This window comes from Lonchura striata, chromosome 3 (assembly GCF_046129695.1).
Source record: "Lonchura striata isolate bLonStr1 chromosome 3, bLonStr1.mat, whole genome shotgun sequence".
NCBI lineage: Eukaryota > Metazoa > Chordata > Aves > Passeriformes > Estrildidae > Lonchura > Lonchura striata.
This window is the reverse complement of record NC_134605.1, coordinates 53,092,815-53,114,578: the sequence shown is the minus strand read 5'-3', so window position 1 is coordinate 53,114,578 and position 21,764 is coordinate 53,092,815. Positions and strand designations below refer to the sequence as shown.

Sequence of the window (21,764 nt, the reverse complement as noted above, 5' to 3'; positions counted from 1 at the left end):
AGTGAATAATGGAGAGATGAGTTTGTCAAATAACTCACTATTTTTGGACATTACAATCTTTATGTTCAGGTTACTATGGATTTTGATTTTTGCATGCCTTTTCTGTTGTTCTTATTAAATCGTCAACGAAAAAATATTTACACCAGAAAAAACAACTTTCATAAAATTATTTGGATTGGAAGGGACCCTAAAGATCACCTAGTTCAAACCACCCCGCCAAAGGAAGGAACCCCTTCCATTAGATCAGATTGCTCAGAGTTCCATCCAACCCGGCCTTGAACACTTGAAGGGACAAGATAGTCACAGCTTCTCTGAACAACCTGTTCCAGAGCATCACCACCCTCACCGGAAAGAACTTCTTCCTAATGTCTAATTAACTAACCTGCCCTCTTTCAGTTTGAAGCCATTCCTCCTTGTCCTGTCACTATGTATCCTTGTAAAAAGTCCCTTCAGCTGTCTTGAAAGACCATTTCAGGTACTGAAAGATTGGAATAAAGTTACCCTGGAGCCATCACTTCTCCAGGCTAACCAATGTCAATTCTCTTATCCTTTCTTCATAGAAGAGGTGTTACATCTTTCCAACCACTTTTGTGGCCCTCCTCTCGACTCACTCCAATAGGATTGTGCCCTTTCCACCAATAAAACAAAAAGACACACAAGCCATGGGCACTAGGCCTAGGGCAAGGCTGCTAGGACAAACAATTGGAGAGGTGGCTGGTGTGACTTTTTACCACTCTCTGGTGGGCTTAACTTTTCAGCTGAGTAGTCAGCGATAAGAAAAGAGAGACAACTTGTGAAACAGAGATACATCTCTTGGACAGGTTCCTTCCTCTTCCTTCTTTTCTCCTTCTTCCAACTGCCATTTGTCCCAGTTTTTGTGCATTCTCTTGAATACCAGAACAGAGGCTAAGTCTTTCTAGAAATGCCTTTGTTTCCCATTTCTTAAAAGCAGCTTAAAAAAGAACAGAGTACAAAACTGGAAGAGCTTATATAGACTGCAGTGGCACAGAACCCAGACAATAATAATTTTTCCAACTCCACAGATGCAGAGCATATTTCTCTTCCCCCCTTCCTGACCTCTCTAGTGTCTTCATATGAAGACATTACTTTGTTTCCGACCTCCAGAGCATTTCAACTCCTCAGTAAGTCATTTCTATCTCTGTATTTTGCTTCTCTTCCCGCAAACAAAAGATGATTCATATTTTTAAAACAAATTTGAGACAGTGTCTGCAAAAACCAAAGAAGGACTCTCGTTGAAATGGTATGCTAACTTGGACAGATACTGCAGGCAGTCCTGCCATGTAACCTGGCTCAAAATCAGCAATGCTTAAGCTTAAATTAATTCAGTCTACGTATCTGTTTATGTGGGCATTGGTTAGAATAGGGGCAACCTCTAGTTTTACAGCCTGTGCTAATATTGAATAGAATATAGTTTCTGAAAACACCATGCATCAACCTGGCCAGCCCCATCACATAAAGTTGCAAGTAATGAGCTGATAAAAATGCTACTACGACACATCCGTTTTACACACTAAGGGCTAGTCTTCAATTAAGAATTCCTCATACTCATAAAGATCAGATAGCCAGTCATCAGAAAATGGAAAAGAGTATTTCCCATGGAAGATAAGGCTTTGGAATTATGAGTTGATAAGGTTCCAAACTGCAAGACAGTCTCCAGAAAACAAATGACATCTTTGATGAAAGAGTTCAGCAATTTGGCAACTGAAATTATAGCCCACAAAGATGAATTAATCTGCATAACTAATAAATCCAGGAAGTGCACTTGACACTTCAGAAACAGACCTGGGCTGAGACACAGCCCTACTCTCCAACAACTCTCTTTAGACAGATAGTTATATCTGCAGACAGAAGCTTAGCTTCAGCTACTCAAATGTGCTCCTTTGGATAATAAACAGAGATTAAATCCTTGTGTTGGTCAAATCAGCAGCAACCCTGCTATTGATTTCCATGGTCATTTATCCAGTCATAGTGATACCATTGGTTATGGATAAATGAACTGACTATGATGATGCAATATATCAGTTTTATAGCACAGTACAACTCTGTTGGTGATAACTTTCACAGGTGTATGAATCTGCACATATGAGGTACTATCTGGTACCATAATGCACCACTTTATAAACAGATTTTCCCAAATACATTATTTGGGAAATAATTGTAGGAATTATATTTGTAACTATTACAGGGTGTGGGTGTATATATATATATATATATATATATATGTAATAGAAAGATGTTATTGAAACTATATACAATTTTATGCTGAATAGGTTTTACATAGCAACAAGCCTCTCCTCCTTTTCTATGAAAATTTATAAAAATATTAAAATTGAATTGGTAATGAGACTGCATATTTCCAAGGTCCATTTCCCTCATGCTTCCCATTTCTAGCAAGGAAGTTCCTCTGTAATTCTGATTTTTTTAATGTTGAAAAAGTGTTGCTATGAAGGACTGGTACTCTGAGTATTAAGAAGACATTACAGTGTGTTCCAGAAAATACAGGTTTAGATATAGATGGTGTTGTAACTATAAAAAAAGGATAGGAAAGGAGTAAAAAAAAAAGGAGAACTAATTACTATAAGCTTAAAAAGCAGCAGGCACTGCAGCCCAAAACACTTTTTCCTGGGTTAAGGCACTGAACAGGACAAGCTCTTCAAACCATTTCTTCACAGAGCCTTAAAGACAGTTACCTAAAAATGCTTCTAAATTATGAATACTCTCAAATATTTTAATACATGCCCATATTACTAATGGAAATATGACTGCTGTTATTACAGCTAGATTTAATGACTTTTCACTCCTTTTCTATGTATGGATTTTAGAGGTTGATGCTGACACTTGAGCAAGTTTTTACAGCTGATCATAATACAGTAGAAAGTTTTTTTATTTTGTGCAAAACCTTTTTAAAGGTGTTGGGTTTTTTTGTTTGTTTTTTTCTTTGGTCCTAAAAATATTTTGGGGAAACTGCTGTGAAAAAATTCTGGATAGAGTGTTCACAGGTTAAGTAATGTTTGAAGTCAGATCCTTAGGAGCTGTACCAGATATATCGTGGGAAGCTCACACAAAAGTGGGATTAATCAGCAATGTGACAAAAGCTAAACAACCCACCTCTCACTGACAGCTGAGAGTCTCTTGTGTGAGTTTTGTTGTGCAAGGTTCGGCACCAGCATGGCCACCCTTGCTTTTAGAATAGTTACCATTCCATGTGCACAACTGCTGTCAAAATGTGTAGAAATACATGGGAATAAATATTTATCTAAGTATAAAGCAATAGTCAGGGATCGTGACTTTCCTAAATTGCATTCCCAGAGGTCCTACCCTTTCACCAAGTGGGCCTCTATCATAGTCTCTAAAATTTGCCACGTCAAAATTTTAACTACTACTAAGTGAAATGCAAGCATTCTCAAGGTAGTTTAATAACCCTCTCATACTTTGATGAGCAATGCATCAGAATTAATTAGCATGAAAGCTGGAGAGGATAAAATGATGGATATAACATCAGAAAGAATGTACTAAATGTGGTGAAAAGCCCCAGAGCCATAAAATTCCCTTGTGATCTAACTGAAGAACACTTGGATAAATGGAGACTGACACAGAAACCAATTCCTTTACAAAAGTCTTTCAAAAATGCTTTCTACAATATTTTAAGTTGGAAAAAAGAAGTCTAAAATATTCGGACACAATACATTTCAGCAAACTCTATGATGCCCAAAAATCTCAAACAAAAGACCTCTTCACATATTTCATTAAGTATACATTTCTACAAAGCAACATGAGCTTGAAAAGCCTTTTAGTTACGGCACAGAGTAGACTTCCTGAATACCTACGGCCATTTGCTGCCAACTGCTTCACAATGTACATTCACGAGAAATGTTATGGGTTAGGCACTTCCAGGATATGGAATGTCACCTGAAAGAAATATCATCAGAGCTGGGACTGATCTGTTGTGGGGAAAAAATCAAGATGCACATGGTTTAGGAGTGTTTGCAAGTTTTCAGTTTATAACCTCAAAGTTCAAGGGAGGACAGCTGGAACAAACATAGCAGGATTCATCAGACTCTTTCCTCAGCACATATAATATCATGCTGTTCCTTTCAAAACATCATAAAACAGTACAGTATCTAGCAGAAGCTGATGCTCCTCTTGTCAGTAACAACTCTGATACTGGTCCTTTGACACAAAATCTGGGGAACAAATAAACAGCAGTGTCATCTCCTGCACTCCACAGCAGACCAAAATTTATCAAGCACAGGAATGCTGGAAAAATCTTGATCTGCCATGGGGATAAAGTGCACACACGCTGTCGTCTACTGATGAACAGTAGTGCCAAATGGTTTGCAACATCTTGATGAGGAAAACAAAGTAATAATGAAATATTTTGCACAGATGCAACTAGAGAAGCAAATATGACACTTTTCAGCTCCAAATGCTGCATCAACAGTGGAAAGCACCTGATGGCAAATTGTGGCCTTAACTTTCCCTTGGCATTTAAATATGTGGTTAAGAGAAAGAATGTCTGACTTGACATAGCAAAGAGGGATTAAAAGGTCAGATTTCTTCTCAAGAAACTAACTTTATGATTACCAATGCATCAATTTTAAAGCTTTGCATTGATACATATAATTCCACATTATTAAAAATATTCAGTCAGGTTCTGCTACATATGTACAAGGTGTGCTTGAGTTATTTTTCTAAAAACACACAAGTCCAAAAAATAGAGGTTCTTCTAAAAAGGATTTTACCCAAAAGGTTTTCATAATGAATTATTCTTTGGTAGACTGGTAAAGAAACATTAAAATAAGTGTTTCTGTCACCTTAGAGCAAGATTTGTGAAATTCAGAACTTCTGTTTTATGGAACAGTCTCTTCCTCATGACCATGGTGACATTTCTCTGGGAAAGCTAACTTATACAGGAAAGAGCTGACCCCCACAACAAGCCTGGGATGTAGGACACCTAAGTTCAAATCTCCAGTTTCAACCTAATAAGGATTCAAATATGACTCCAGGAGTCAAGGAAGGTAAAATATTACTATTCCTTGAAAATCACGTTCCTTAATCACTTCTGAGCGGATTAGCACCAAGAGTATGCAGAATCAGTGTCTTACACTTTTGTTTATGCAAATAAGTGTTTACATTACTTTACTCACCATTCCGTGATTAAGCCATGCTGGTATAAAATTATCAAGCAGCTTTGGGTAAACCAGTTCCCTGTCATAGATATAGATGCTCCAAAACATCGTCACAACAAACTAAGGAAAAAAAAAAGACAAGACATTTTAAAATATATGCTTCTGAAAAAATTAGTTGCATTCTTTAGACAGCAAAATGGGTCTCTTAGCAAAGGATTTAGGAATAGACATGGGCATTATTCTTTGACCAAATACCATTATAATCAACAGTTTGAATCTGGATTACCCTTTGCATTCACTGAGGTTAGAACTTTTCTTCTCTTTTTTTTTTTTTTCCCTTAAATTTTAGCCAGAAAAAAAAAAATCTAATTTTTTGACTTACGTGCCTGTGGCCAAATTACAAGTGAATATTAGACTTTAGTAGCAGATGTGGCACATAAATAATGTTTCTACAAAAACAGGATAGAAAACAAATGGAAAATCAACTAAAATATCACTTGGAGTTTATGCAACATATCAATGTGAAACATTCACTCCAAAACAGAAGCCTTTAAATTCATATTTGTGCTTTTCTGTGTCAGCCATCAAGGCAGCTTTAAAAAAAAAACCAGGGAACCTTTAATGACTCTCCACACACTTCACGGACTAGGATCCACAGAAAAGAGGTCTAGTATCCTGCTTATTTGTCAATATGAAATTTGGCTTGGTTCTTCTCAAAGACTCTTTACTAGTGGCCCAGAAAAAGACCATTATTTCCTGTAGACTGAGATCAGGACAAATGGATCAGATAAAGTTACAGAAGGCTAAATTTTTACCAAAGTGTTCACATATTCTTTCAAGTTATCCTGATGTCTAAAAAGCAAAGACAATACAAACCCACAAAAACATACAGAAGTAATAGTTTTAGCTTACCTTAGCTGTGGCAAGTAAGAAATTTTCTAATTAAAACACCATTGCTTTCTTACCTTGAATTTGAGTCAGAGTTTTCTAGTAATAAAAAAGGCTTATTGTTCATAGCAGTAAAACCCAATACCTGGGCCAGGAGCTTTTCAATGACCATTTACAGAGGATCTCTAAAAAGTAATGCTAAATCCAAGTTTAAAGTTTGAGAACCAAAAGATAGAACTTTCAGTGAGATAGAAGGGAAGTATTCCATTACATCCAAACTGATGTGGGTCATGATCTTACAGCTCATTTATAGGATCAGCGAAAGAAATATTGGGTGAGCACAGCACATCCTGCAAACTACTAGTATAATAGTGTATAATAGTGTAGGCATATGTTATTTCATTAGCTTCTGACTTTAGGAATCTAAAATTGAGGTTTGCAGTTTATCAATTGGCACCTTGTTCTAACCACAGACATGCAGACTTTGGCCAGCCAGTTAGGTGAATGACCTAAACCAGTACACTGTTCCCTCAGTGTGCATACAGTACATAGTTTCTTGGTTTCCAGCACAGTTGTCCATCTGTTACAACAGCTATCGGTGCCTGCTCAGAATAAGCTTGGACTATTTGACTGGTGCATAGAGGCCAGGAAAAAAAAAATAGGTTATGATGGACAGTCCAAAAAATATTGCCAGTGTAAAGTACCCTACAAGAAATCACTCTTCTGGGGCAGTCTTGGCATTGGCACAGCGCAGCTCTTTACACACCTGCTGACACTTAAGTGCCAAGATATGAATAGCTGAACAGCAGGAAAAATGGAAGCAAAGTATCCTCTTCTCTATAGGCTTCCTAGAAGTCATGTATTATCACAGTGGGTCTCTGAGAACCTGCTAAGATCAACTGGGGCATAAAAACATCTTCTCAGGCATATAAAGACCAAGATTGATAATGCTTTTTTCCAAGGAAGTCTCAAAACAAGAAAAATCAACCAGGATTAGGTTGAACTCTATTACACTGAAAACAACAGAGCTAGTATGTTTTGACCTGAGATTTTTGTGTATAGCAGAATAAAGCAATAGACTTTGTCAAGGAGGTAAAGACAAGAAAAGAGGGGACGTGCCATCTGTCCCTTAACCAAAGTCAGCCAATGGATGGAACAGGATCAGCCTAGCTGGTTGCAACCATCTGGAGCTACAGACGGCAAATGCTGCTTAGCAAAGCACTATCACAAGGCAGACATAAGGTAAAGGAAGTGCGCAAAACCAAACGTTACAGAACTAACCTGTCCCACAGGATGACTTGATATAAGACTTAACACAACACCCTGGGGAAGAGTCTTTCCAGTGTGTGAATGGTTCACCTTACTCTTTTCTACAATTAGTTCATTTGGATAAAATGAACTATAAAAATTAACTATTTTGATATAAAGGAATTATAATGAGGGATTGTGACACAGTTACTTTGGCTGCTTCTGAATTTGTTTACTTTGATTAATGAGCAACTGTTGGTACTTTTAAATCCCCTCTACTATGCTTACATTTTGCCACTGGCAGACTTTTTATTTGGGCTGGGCTTTGCTAAGATCTCACATGATCACGTAGTGCCAGACCATGACACAATTGAGCTGCTTCTGTACACTGCCTCTTGTAAAGTCCTGGACCTGCAGGATGAGCTTCTTATGCTTTCTTAATACCCAAGGCAGCACACAAGATAAACGAGACAACATTCCCAGGAGGTTAAACAACAAACTTTCATTCACAAACTTTAGAAAATAAGAGTACTTGGCAAATTTTAATGCAATGTTCAATCAAAATCAAGCATTTCACAAGGCACTGGCTTAGAGAACTTCAAACCATCCAACTCTGAGTTACCCAGATTTTGAGAAGAAGAAATGGGGGGAGGAAGAGAGAAAGATTAAAACACAATGCTTGAATTCCAGTGTGATCTCAGCTACTGTGGAATCCTAAGAGGGGGCTGTGATCACATGTGCCTATGCAACTGCTTTTATCTGCCCTGATTCCTTGGGGCATTCCCCCTTTGGTGGGACTTTTGCTGTTCCAATGGCTAATAGCCACTGGGGCTGGACTAGAGGCTTCAGGGGGGTGGGAGATGGAGCAGTGCACCATCCCACCTATGCAAGACATGCCCTGCCCCAGTCCCTTTTGTTGTTTTAAGTAGAGGACCCTGAGGCTCAAAACAATGACTGGAACCAAAACAATGGGAAATGGGATCTTCTTCTCCCATGGTGGCAGTAGTGGGACTCCAACCTAGCAGAGAGAGGGAGAAAAAAAAGAGAGGAAAAAGAAGAAACACACAAGAAATCATAGAGCAGACAATTGCTACTTCAATAATCAAAAATAGAAGTCCAGTCAGTATAGGGATTCTACCCTATGCAAGCCATCATTCCTCACCCTGTGAGTTCCAGAGGTGGCAAGAAATATGCAAATCAGGATCTAGGGGGAAGAGTTAATGAAACCAGTCTTTCACCTGCAGTGATTGGAATAGTTCAGCAGACTGGTTGGTAATTTTCTTTACTTTTGCTTGTGCTGCCTAAAACAGCATTTTCCTATTGGTGAGGTTCAGCGTTTCACATATTCCTTGCCCATGTAGCAACAATTTATCCAGGATTAGACAGTCTAATAAAATCATTATTTATGCTTACTGGACTTGCAAGCTGAGCTCCAAAATGGCCTAATGAGTCCAATTTAAGATTCTCTATTTCAATGCAATGTGATTGCACACCTCACCAAAAAATACAAACCTTAAGGATAAGACAAATTTTCAACAGTTAGGCTGCCTTATATTTTGAAGCTGATAATCTTAGAAGTCCAGGTATCATTGTAACCCAAACACATTTCTTGTATTACTACCCTTATCCCTTCCACCAGGTGGTTTCAGGGGGGTCCCCAGGGCCCATATTACAGTCAATTATCATATTACAATGCTAGAGATCCAAATGCCAGGATAAGGGGGAATATCAGGGTGCACCATGGGAAAACTTATACCAAGTCAAAGTTCTGCTACTTAGTAGTCTGGTTACCGCAGGGGGATTAAAAGTATAACAAACACTTGAGCCGTTCCTATCTATTTGGCATACTCTTCTAGGGTCCTGGGCTCAAACCAAATACCTTCCTAACTTACTAAACCCTTCACTGGTTTCCAAACCTGAAATCCTTTCTTCTGACATCTTGACCACTTAGGACTTCTTTGCTTACAGCTGGAGAAAACTTTCCAGTTGCTGCCTTAGTCTCTGTCAATCCCCTTCTCTCCAAGATCATGCTTCATACATTGCTTTCCACTACTACATGTGGTTCCTCTGGCATCAAACTACACTTCTTTCTCAATATGAAGTAATTTTATACCATATTCTGAGGAGGTAGGAAGGAGTATACAAATCTGACTTCATAATCATATGAAATCCTGTCTGAGCTTCCAAGCTAAATTCAGGAAGGAATCTTTTCCACCTGCTGTGGCAACAAGAGAGGAGACAAAAACAGCCTAAAACAATGCTTGTGACATTTATAATCATACTGCAAAACTACTGAGGCAAAACAGATATGAATATAAATATCACAAAACATATTAAAATAAAAACATATACAAACAATCACTGCAGCAAAGAATTGTGTAAATCTTCAGTCCTGTTGCCACTTCAAGTTCTCACAACCACATCTTTGCATGGAATGCTTGTGGAAGGAAAGAGAAAAGAAAACCCAGTCCTACTTCACCCACTTTTTAAAAGAAGAATCTGCTGTTAATTTTGTGTTCTCTGCCATGGGCATCTGTGGTTACTCATGCATGCATGTTCTCCAATAGCTGAGAGGCCTACCAGTACTGGCTGGCCAGGAAAACGTATGGGGTTCCGGGGATCATCAGTCCATTTGTTTCTGGACGGCGTGGTAGGTGTCATGGGACAAAATGCTCTAAGTCATAGACATCCACTTACTCTCCATAGGTCACTGACTTTGGTCACAGTGTCCCACAGGTAATGAGACACCTTTGGATCACGAGGTCTCAAAAACCATTTTAGGAGACTGTTTGCCCTTTCTACTATTCCATTGGCTTGTGGATGTGGTGTAGGGGGTGTGGACCACTCACAGTACCACTTCAGTTTTCGCCCATTCCTGGACTATTCCTGCTGTGAAGTGACTGCTGTTATCTGATCACATTGATTTTGGTTTAGGAAGGAAACTGCATCATAATTTTTAATCCTTTCACAGTACTTTTCCCCTACTTTACCATGCCACTGCTTTAGCCTGCACCTAACTTGATGCTATTTGAATGCCTATCAGCACATATTATTTTGCGTCTGATTTGCTAAAAGGACCAAAGCAGTCTACTTGCCAAATTTCTCACAACCGCTTTCCCATCCTTAGGTGCAGGGGGTGCTTCTCCAGTCTAGATGCAGCACTGGCTGCAGACAGAAATGACTGTTTCACAAGCTCTTCGGGTGACAGGCCATCCTCTCCTTACCACCTCTCTTAACAGGTCTTTCAACCCAGAGTGGCCATACTTCATATGCAGCCATTCCAATAAATATCTCAATTTCTCTTCTTGTTCTGCTTCCCTTTTCTCAGCTAAGACAGCCAACTGAGTGATGGAGTCTACTTAGTCATTTAAGATGTGGGCTGGATGATCCCACTTCTGATGGGCTTCTACCCATTCAACTGACACCATTTTGGATCTTGCACTTTCCAGAATTTCTCCCCATTTCTCTTTTTGTCATACCAGCAGTCTTTATACCTGTGTGTGCTGGTGGCTAATAGCCAGTCTGGGTCTGGATTAGAGGCTTCAGGGGGTGTGGTATGGAGCAGTGCATCATCCCACTTACACAAGACTTGCCCTGCCCCTCTTCCTCCCTTCCTTTAGTTGTTCTGAGCCAGTGCTCATTTTCTCCAGCCTCTCACACCTACGTAAGCCTCAAAGAGAACTCCAGCTCTTGTGATCATGTTGCCTTCCTTGTGGCATAATTCATCACTCTTGTGGAGACAGACATTGTACTATACTCAAATGCCAGGCTGAACAGGCTCAATACTTTATTTTCCTTTGTTGCTAAGGCAAAATGGCACAAATATTACCCTTCCATTTCCTCTGTAGACACACTCAATATTCTGAATTCAAGGAAGCAGAAATTGTTCAAGGCACCAGAAATTGTTTTTTACATTTCTTTGCACAGCAGCCTCCTAAAATAGATTTACAAAGATAGTACTGGGTTAAACACAAAATTAAGCAACATATAGAACAGAAAAGTCCCTCATTTGTGGCTTAAACTATCTAGAATCTGTAATGATTCTATCTGTCTGTAATGATTAGCTATCTAGTGTCCAGTCATTACAGACCAAAAGAAACCTCAGATTTGCCAGAAGACCTTGGAACCTGAAAATGTAGAATAGCTCACTTATTACAGACATCTGAAAGACTGCTGAACAAATACAGAGCAGCAGAAAAAAAAAAATAAGGCTGAAAACAAACTGCTGCCTTCCCACTTAAGGAGGTATTCCTTGAGTGTTTGTCCTCTGTCTCTGAAGCTTCAGGGGACACAAGCACAGCATGTGGCCGTGTCAAAGGAAAAGTTTTAAAGGACAAGTTGGGAAATGGATGGTTATTCAAAAGAGAAATCAAGTGGCTTTGTCAAAACACTACAAATGGAAGCAAAGAGAAACTAAGAAAGTAAAGCCAACAAAAATAATTATACAATTTGCACTTTTACATGAGTCCAACCAAGAAATGTTATGCAAACGAAGAATGAACCCAGTGGAACTTTATTTTCCTACACTATGTGTTTTTGGTTTTGGCTGGGCTGTGCAGTTCAGTCACTTCCTGGATGATAATGAAAAAGAAAAAAAACCCCAACCCTTGTGACCCTGACACAATTTGTTATAAGTACAATTAAAGGTAAGCTTTCTGCCTATCTCCCAAGACACTTGTGGTTAACTGTGAATATAAATATGTTGTTTGTGAACTTCTTTGACAGTTAGAGGTATTACATCTAGAAGAAAAGTGCTGCTAAAGGCAGACCACAGTAGCTACAACTTGGCATAGATGGGATTTAGAGCTAGCACAATACACCACAGGGATTTGAAAAGCACCAGTGACAAGAATCACAAGGAGTGAGGGGAAAAAACCCCAGGGAAAACCCCTCTCAGAGAACAGTTCTCAGGGGGCAATTGTACCACTACTCGCTAATTATCCCATCATAAATCATCCTGTCACAACAGATGAAGGTAAAAATCAAGAAGAGATTTTTGCATAGTTGAGTCAATTATGGAAATAAAATTATGCCATAGTCTGGTCAAGTAACCAGGTAACTAGGAAACTGCAGCAAATGCCTACACATCTTTTCTTGGCTTAAGATCGTAGATCAGCATAACTGATGATCTACAGAAGGGTGATCAGCTTTCCTTTTGACTCTACTAGTACAGAGAGACATGAAATAAGAAAACATGACTGATTTTATCACTTTTGTATCACAGGTTTTTAAACCCATAAAAATATAACAGAAAAAAATGAGGTAATTCTGGTCAGTTTAGACTCAGATTCAAACATAGCTATTGATGCCACATGATATAAAATGTCTGTGGTAGAGTTTGTGATTTTCTAGGCAGCAATCTCTCTTTTAATATGTAACAAGATCAATTTTTGTTCTTCATATTTTTATTAAACACAGTCTTAAACAACCAGAAATGCCTGATTTATCTCTTCTTCCTTTTGTTCAGTACAAATTACAAGAAACATATTGATAAAACCAAAACACTAATTAACCACAGAATCGTAGAAACTTAATGATCTATGTCAAACAAACTGAAAAAAAGTAGGTATAAGCTAAACCACTGGTGTAATGTCTGACTTTAAGCATGTCTCACATCACTTTAGTAGTGTAAATTACTCTCAATATGTATCTCCTTTACACAGATAAAGGGATGGCAAGTACAAGTAATTATAGATGAAAATTAGTAATGAACTTCTAAAATGCCTATGCAAGCAATTTTCTTCAATGGATGTTTCCTAATCTCTTCGGCATTTGAACTGCAGGCTTATAACAAAAGAAAAAAGGCTAGGAAGTGTTGCCCAGAGACTTTTTGTGGCATAAGGGTTTACTGCACAGAAAATTAAAGTGTTCATTTCTGATTTGGTTCTCTGAAGAATCATGCTAAAAAGAGCAACAACAGGCAAATAGTAGGCATTATGTCCTTAGAAGAGGTCCATGTTTATTTCTTAACTCTCCTGTGAAATATATTGGCAATTCAGTTTTAGCAGAGCCCCTGAAGATGCCCAATGAAAATCACAAAACTGGAGAGATGTGATTTGGATTTGTTTGCAAGATTTCATTTGTTGTGAAGCCACAAAAGGAGATTATTTACCCTTTGGCTGTTTTCCCCCTCCTCTGGAAGGTGGGAAGAAGCTGGTGGTCAGACTTCCCAGATGGTTTGCATGTTTAGTTTTTTAGGAAGTCTTAAAAATGAAGAACTTTGTTACATTTTTTTTTTCTCACATCATTGTTTAACTTGGGAGTGAATACCCCTTTTCTCATCTGTTTTTCAGAACAAGTCATCTCAAGGGCTCCAGTAAGCATGAAATACAGAAAAAAATGTGGTGAATTGCTCTTGAAAAGCTGCAGTTATTAGGCTTTGAAATGTTCCCCTAGTATTTGCATTATTGCCTAAACATGCCCTGTGTAAAACACTGAGCAATAAAAATAATTTAGATGTTAAGGTAACTGACAAGTACTTAAGCATGACCACTACTATTACATTAGAAACTCAACAAAGATTTTATTCACATCTGCCCAATTTTTGTATGTGAAGATTCCCTTGTGTCACTACTGGAAACCACTGAGAAGCTCCACAGAGTGCTAGGCGGGTGAGTCTGAAGGAAAGAAAGTTTGCATTTACAATTCTTTTCTTCCTCTCTCTCTCTATTTTTTTTTTTTTTTTTCTGGAGTGAGGAAGCTGTTAAAAGAATATGAGAAACAAGGGAACTTTTAACTTTTTTTTTCCGGAGACACTCCGGTGTTTAATAACTTCCTTCTAATGAGAACCTCCATCATAGCAAACTTTCAATATTTTCTTCCACATAAATAGCTCTTCAGACAACAACATCTGCGTTCAATGTTTGCTCCTTTTGGGCCCTGCACTCTTCTATCTGTAATCTCACCAAAGCAGAGCCTGCAGTGCCTAGCAGTCTCTCAGGCACTGGCCAGGCTTCAGGAAGGAGATGAGACCAGTGTAAAGTTATGAGCTGCTGCTGTTTGTCTCTCAGTAGCCAGGAGAAGAAATGACAACAAAAACAACCTTTTTAGGATTTCTTAGTAAGAGGTAAAGTTTTAAACAATTGTTCCCCCTTGTCACACAAAGGTCACCCTTGGAAATGGAGCATATCTGTACAATAAGCACAGCCATTCCTTACTATGTTTGTTTAAGACATAAGTTGCTCTTGTATGAAACCCTTGGGAAAGCAGCTATCTCCAGGTATGTGACAGATCTCTTGGGAACTGCTAATTTGTCAATGTTGCCACAACACCTGTAGTGCAGGCAGTGGCTAACTAGGAGTCTTTGTGTACTGAGAAACATCGCCTGAAAAGAAATCCTAAGAACTGCCAAGACAAAGAGAAGCTGAAATTCTCCCAGATCTTGAGAAATGTCAAGGTCAGGAGCATTGCAGGAGTGGAGGAGCACACTGACAACAGTATGAGCTAAAACAATGGCAGGAAAGAATCCCTGAATCCTGAAAGGTGTGAGAGACCCAGGGAGGGTATGCTTTGATGCACATGAAGTACACTTCTAGAGTGAAAAAGGCACTTAAAATATTTAAAGACAAATAGTGTGAAGTTGTTCTCCTTTTTCTTCTACTTCTATTATCAACACAGTAGAAAAAGCATCTGTTATTAATCTGTATCACAACTACCTCTAACTCCCTATCCCCTTAAAAACACAAATGCAACATAAATCTCTGCACCCATAAAATGCTTATTTGCAAACTTGTCCATGCACAGGTAAGACCTGTATTACCTGATGCAGTTTCCTCTACCATTGCTGGAAAACTGCAGTCTGCTATCCCAACATGAATTGTGGCAGCTCCCAAAAGGCAGCCCAGCAAGTATAATAAGGGAGTCTACCAGCTTGGTTTTTATTAAAGAAGTACCTGCAGTGTTTCACATATGCTTTGCCTTTTGTAACTTTGCAAAAGCATTCTGTATTTCTTCATGTATTGTGAAATTCCACATAAATGGTGAAATGAAATTCTAATGAAGCATCACTGAATATATGAAATTATAAGTGATAGATTGATATGTTAGCTGCTGTTAACTGACAGAAAGTGATCAGCTGTTGTGAAAGTACAGCTTTAAAGACCTTATACAGCTTTCTAATAGTCCATGAAAAATATCTGCTTCCAGTGAATTTATTTTGAACTACTGTGCAATGAAATAAGAAAACGAGAATTAATGTTTGATCCTGAATTCCAAAAAAAGCAGTAACTGTAACAAAATGTTCACACATTTTTGCATTTCAACCTAAGCTTGGAACTAGACTGACACAGATGACACTTCCATGAAAATCTCATAAAATTTTGGATTTTTAGCAGCTTTATTAGCTATGTAAAGATATTGACCACCTCTTGCCATTGAAAGTGGTGTGCAATGTCCCAGTGGAGCAAGACCTGATCCAAAGAATATTCTTCTTTTGAAAAAAGACATGTCAACCCCACATTTTCACATACCTTCCGTGTCCTTTTTAACATTACTAACAAAAACCCTTTTTTTCTACCTCAATTATTCTGCCAGCTCTGATCTCCTGTGGCATTAACAAGGAGCAACCTGGACTTTTGCTACTCTTCTTGCCCATGCCAAAATGTCTTACAGCCCAGATTTCCTCAGGTCATTATGGTGTAAAACATGCCACAGTCAGCACCTTCACTACTCCTGATGATGCCATGTGGAGCAGAAAAATTCTAAATTGAATCTCAAGATGCTGCTTGTACAATATACATATAAAATTACTTGTACAATCAAATTCTTATTGTAACATGATTTTTTTATAATGAACCAAAAATTATTTCAGCAACCCATTGTATATTCAGCTCCCTTACACCTGTGAAAAACAAAAGAGTAGTAAAATCATCTCTCCCATTTTTCCCTTTCTGTGTAGTATTTTGTATAGTGATGGAAAAATCTTTCAGGAAAAAAACATTCAGTAAGTAACACTGTTCACCCAGTTTGCAAAGACATGTGCAGATTAACACTGTACTTACCACTCCCACAGGGAAAGCTAGAACAGCCATCATCCAGTCACGGAGGGAAATGAGTTTTCTCAGCTGCCTCTCTTGCTCTTGACTGTCATTCCCTCTAGTGAGAAGACTGGACAGGTCAGTCAAGACGCAGATCCCAAAGAAGACAGCCTGGATAACCTGCACGGACGGGAAATACACTCTTGAATGCATCTTAATCTTTCTGTATTCATTCTCCCATTTCTTCTTCTCTTGAACAGAGAAGACTAGCCCTTTGGCAGAGAACAGGTCAGACACAGGGTGAGGAATATTGCCACAGAATGCATGGGGAATACTGCCACAGAATTTACCTGGGGAGTGGGAATACATCAGCCCCTTAAATATGGGTTGAGTTTATTCACATAAAAGCCACGTGTGCTTCAAAGTCCTGCATGCACCTTGCTCCTAATCTATAGAGGAAATCCATGTGAGTGTAAGGACCATTCCAGAGGTGGCTTTCCACCCTCACCTCAGATATGTGCTACCTGCTGAGGACTGAACTGCAGCCACCCCTTCCTGTGTCACTCCATACAGCTCATCACCAAAGCAATTGCCTCTGAGGCAGAAAAGTGAGGAATGCTCCCTGTGAGAAGGAGGGAAAGTGAAACACCTAACCCCCGCAACCCCCTGAGGTCACCAGGCTAGCCCAGATCTGCAAGGCCTTGGGGGGAAGTGTATCAGGAGCTGGGCAAAAATTCCAAAACAGGCTCCAACCCCCGATGTGGTCCAAGATGTTTATCTCATAGGAGGAAGAGGGGAAAAGAGAGAACAAGGAAGGGACAGAGCCTTATCTAGGCTCAGCACAGGAGGGACTACTTGGCTCCCAGCCAACTGAGTCAGGAAAGGAAGGAAGGGTTAAACTAACAGGTCACATCTACAGGGGTCTCTGGGGAGGGAAAAACCATTCCCCAGAGCAATACAACAGGAAAGAAACATAAATGTTTCCTTCCCTTGTTACAGGAGGTCTCTCTTGGAGATTCTGTCTGTCCCAGACCCTCCACCTAAAGGTAAAGGAAGTGCCTGAGACTCCCTGACAGACACATCACATGGCCCAGGCACCAGCAAATCTATCTCTACTTCATCCTAGGTAGTGAATGATAGAACGAGAAAGCTGCAGGAATTAATCACTTTCTTCTCCTGGTGGCAGACTGTAATTTACTTAACTTTTCCTTTTTTGCATTTACGTATTTGTGTGCAATATAAGATTATCTGTTATATTAAATCATTAGTTTAATCACCTGAATACACTGATTAGGTTCAAACTTGACTCGATCTTAATGTACCCACTGAGTTTTTCTCCCTTAATTAGCTTAGTAAAACTGTAATAAGTTAGCCCAGGAATGCTCTTGCCTGAGGACTTGCACATCCTTTCCAGTACAGTTCAGAGGAAGTGCACACAGCTTATTTACTCCACAAACTGGAAGCCCAGGTTACAAACCCACACACATCAGGTAATCTGAAGTAAAAAATTAACAAAACATGGGCTTGGTTCCCAGATTACACAGTGATTAGTCAAAAAACATAAACACATATATGCTTAGAATTCATACTTGATGTATTTCAAAGCAAACATGGAGTCCGAGTTTAGAAGTCTTACTGTAAACCTAAGTGTTCCACTGACTAGGAGTCTCTGACCAAGCAGAAGACTACCCATAAGAAATAAGAATACACCCAGATGCTGCAAAATACATTTTATTATCTGCATACATCTTTGCAGAATTTACACAATAATAAGGCAAGACAGGCAGGCAGGAAGGAAGGATGGACAGAGAGAAATACCAAACATATGTTGGCCACCAGGAAGAAATCCAGATATTATGGATACATCCAATATTGGATAGATTAAAGTACACTTCCTTCCTCAGCCATCTTTATATGACCCAAACACTTGTAAATTCTGTCTGTAAAACTGCGAATGACAAACATTCTTAAATAGCCCCCCTGGATCTGCTTGCAATTCTGTTGCCATTGCTTTCTCCTCTCCAGGCTGTAGCTACATAGAATTTGCTTGATAAATAGATGAAGCAACATTACAAAACATTCCCTGAAGCCATGATATGTGACAGACTACTAGTGCTAGAGCTGTATATTGCGCTAGAAAAAGGTATTACTATTTTAAATGACTGCTTGGAAAAGTTACAATTTTCTACATAACTTTTGAAAAGCCTTTTAAATGTAAGTTGGGGTTTCTTGGAGCTACTAAGAACTCCTAATGCACTGTTTTATATTATTTGTTTGAAACAAGCACTTAGTAGGAAAAAAATCTTCCCATACTCAGCCCTGTTTTCCACCAAACAGATGGCCTCTTTGGAGAGCTGAAACAGAAGAACTAATTATGCATTTGCTTGACTTTTGAGGAGTTATGATACCATCTACTATTCACTCAAGAGTGTGAATGCCAAACAAGACAGGGATGGGAAAAAAAGTATACCTAACGGTAATGAGATCAATCTGAGTGTTAAAAAGTTTAGGCTGAGTACCAGGAAATATTTCCTAACAGTTAGCTCCATCAGACCATGAAATAGTTTCTCAGAGGAAGTGGTGGAAGCCTCATGGCTTGAGTCACTCAAACCGATATTGGACAAAACACTCAATAATGTACTGCAGGGAACAGTATTATGCTGGCAGGGCTTGGAAGAGTGACTAATGAATTGTTTGCAGCTCTAACTACAATTCCCTGAAATGGTCCCTCTCCAAAGAAACACAGACTCAAACAATCACACGCCCACTTTCCAAGGGAATTGAGATTGTACATCCACTAATCAATCACAAACTGAGCAACTTCTCTCCCTATTATCCTGTTATGAACACAGAACTTCAAGAGAAATTTTAATGATACCATTGGGAATGAAATCCCAGTAAGGAGTGACAATTCCTGAAGGGAAATATCCAAATATTTCAGAGGGTAGGTATGAAGCAGGCTACTCTACAAAAACATTAACAAATAAAAATTCATATAGGAAAGAGAAAATTACATCTTTATTGAGAACATTCAGAGCCAATGAAAAAACTGTACAGCATTCAAAGAGGAACAGTTACAGCTTAGTCATACAAATAATGTACATACATTCAATCCATTCATTCTACTTCCTTTCCCTTCTAGAATGCACAAGAAAACTCTTCTGACACCTATCAACACTTGGGGTTAGAATTCGGACCTCCAGATCTGCATGAGTCTCAGCAACATTAATTAAACAGAATCAGTAATGATTTACATCCTTTGTAGGTCTGCCATAGGAAAAGCACAGCATGCAGCTACTGGTGGTTTTTTGTATGAAACAAAGTTTTTAAGTCCGTCCTCCTCGGTGTGAACGCTGTTTAACAGATGTGAAAAATTCACAGCAAGGAAATAGAAACTCCTTCTAAACAATGTTCTCCAAGGTGCACTGGTGCTACCTCAGATTTAGGATCGCATTTTCAAGAGAGACCTTATTTTGAAAATTTGCAGGTGGTAAACCTATACATGAAACATCCTTAAGCTGTTAAACAGCTGACTTTTATTTTCCCTGGGAAATGTAAGCAATTTAGAGGAATTCAGTATTTCAGAGGAAATACTTTGCAGTTTTGCTTCTAACTAGAGCTTGAAGGAAAAGAGTGATTTAGAAAACAACAAATTTGACAGAAAATAGACAGAGCTTCCCTATACTATGTAACAGTATAGATAGATAGTACAGATATAATCAGAAACTTATAAGCTGAGAATGCAATCCCAAGAAAATAACTGAACAGGTATAAAATACTTACTGTTGATCCTTTTTCTCCTAGAAGTCTAAAGGGGCCACTGCCACTAGAGTTGATCCTACAGTACCTTTAAATTATGATTATGTAATGACAAGTAATAACAATGGCCATCTAAAGGATGTCATCAAACAAAAGTCAGAGCAGAGCAAACACTTGTTAAGTTGCTGCAGGAGAAAAACAGCTATAAACTTAAGATGAAACCAAGCAGCACAGAAATCTTCTCACAGAGATTTGTTGAATTACATAGAATAATCTAATTGGATGTGTCTGTCCACCACAAGAAAATAAAACCTTGCTTCAGTAGGACAGTTTTTTCACAAGGACTGCAGCTAAGGACCTCCTCGTACTACTCCTAACTTGACTTCTTAAGAGTCAAACAGAAAACCTATTTCCTCATAAATCTATTGCCAGGGCATGGAAATTGCCTTCTCAACCATGCCATGAAGTTCCATGGTGTGGACAAGATCTCTTGAGATTATGAAAATTCTGTTACTAGTCTTACCAAGGCAGAAAATCCACCATTAAATTCACTGAATCTGGAATTTCATTTTCTTTCAAATTCACTCTCATAATCACAAGCATTCCTTAGAACTCAGGACAGGCAGAACTGGAAAAGCCTTTGCAAGCGTTAATACTATTCAAAGGTAATTTTTCCTCTACCTACCTGAGGGTATGAAAAATATCCTGTTATCAATGTTATGAAAAATTGTCCTCAAGTTATCATTTTCAAGATTAACACCACTTACTTCACGTGGCCCTCTATCAAATAAGGCTTCAGTCTAGTCTGGCAAATAGACAGCACTGCCAAAATAAAATATGGGAGTAATATGCACAAAATCCACAAGAAATAACAAAAAAGCACTAAGTAACCACACATAACCCACATGATAGGGTGACTAATTTACAGAAGGGTGTCAGGGAAGCCTCACTGATCCATGGGGGCAGGGAGTGACAGAGGGGTAGTCAGGGCCCATCCCCAGCCAGGAGCAGGGCAGTCAGTGTGGCAAGGGGCCAGTCCCAGTCTCAGGGCATCTGGTACACCCTGGGGACAGGCCACCAGCTCGAAGGTGGGGGGGGACAGACATAACCTGACCCATCAAACCACTTAGGCTTAAGACACGTTTTCCCCAAGAAGATGGAAGCTCTACCAACATGCAAAATCAAATTGCTGAAAGTTGTAATTTCTCTTGTATTTCAGATTTTACAATCTGTCATATAAAGATCACAGTCTGATTTTCCTCTTCAAACAATAGAAAATTATTTATAACCTTGGAATACCTACTACTGCTCATTGTTACCTTAGCTTTAATTTCTCCAGCCTCTCGACATCATTACTTGCTGTAACAAATAAATGTACTATACTTCAGCAGTTAAGATGACTGTTTCAAGTGGTGCTGTGTATTGGTCTGTTTGCAGGCACCTGTGGACAGCCTGCATCCTGTAACAACAGCTCAGTTATCTGTAGTAGCAACATACCGAGGAAGTCTGGGATGAGAAATGGAGAGTAACAAGGTTTTTTTAATAGAAAATGCTTCTAATTAAGTCATGGGTTGTAGCTGCTTAATAAATATGTTACTGTTCTTGATTGCATGGAACTACTGATTGTTCTTTCCCATTGCCATTCCACCACTACTCAGGCACACTGCTTTTTCTTCTCGCTTCTCCTCTCCTTGATCTTTATTACTTATGATAGCAAGCAGAAGCTGGACAACATTACAGCATA

General features: G+C 38.9%; 1 protein-coding gene across 1 annotated transcript in view; it reads right to left on the bottom strand.

The window, feature by feature from the left end:
• AIG1 (androgen induced 1) overlaps positions 1-21,764 on the bottom strand; it is a 131,016-nt gene that overhangs the window by 77,320 nt on the left and 31,932 nt on the right. The window contains exons 2-3 of the mRNA XM_031504347.2: positions 16,286-16,441; positions 5,169-5,270 (exon numbers count right to left, since the gene is read on the bottom strand). Of these exons, the coding sequence (XP_031360207.1) occupies positions 5,169-5,270; positions 16,286-16,441 (258 nt within the window). The remainder of the gene's footprint in view (positions 1-5,168; positions 5,271-16,285; positions 16,442-21,764) is intronic.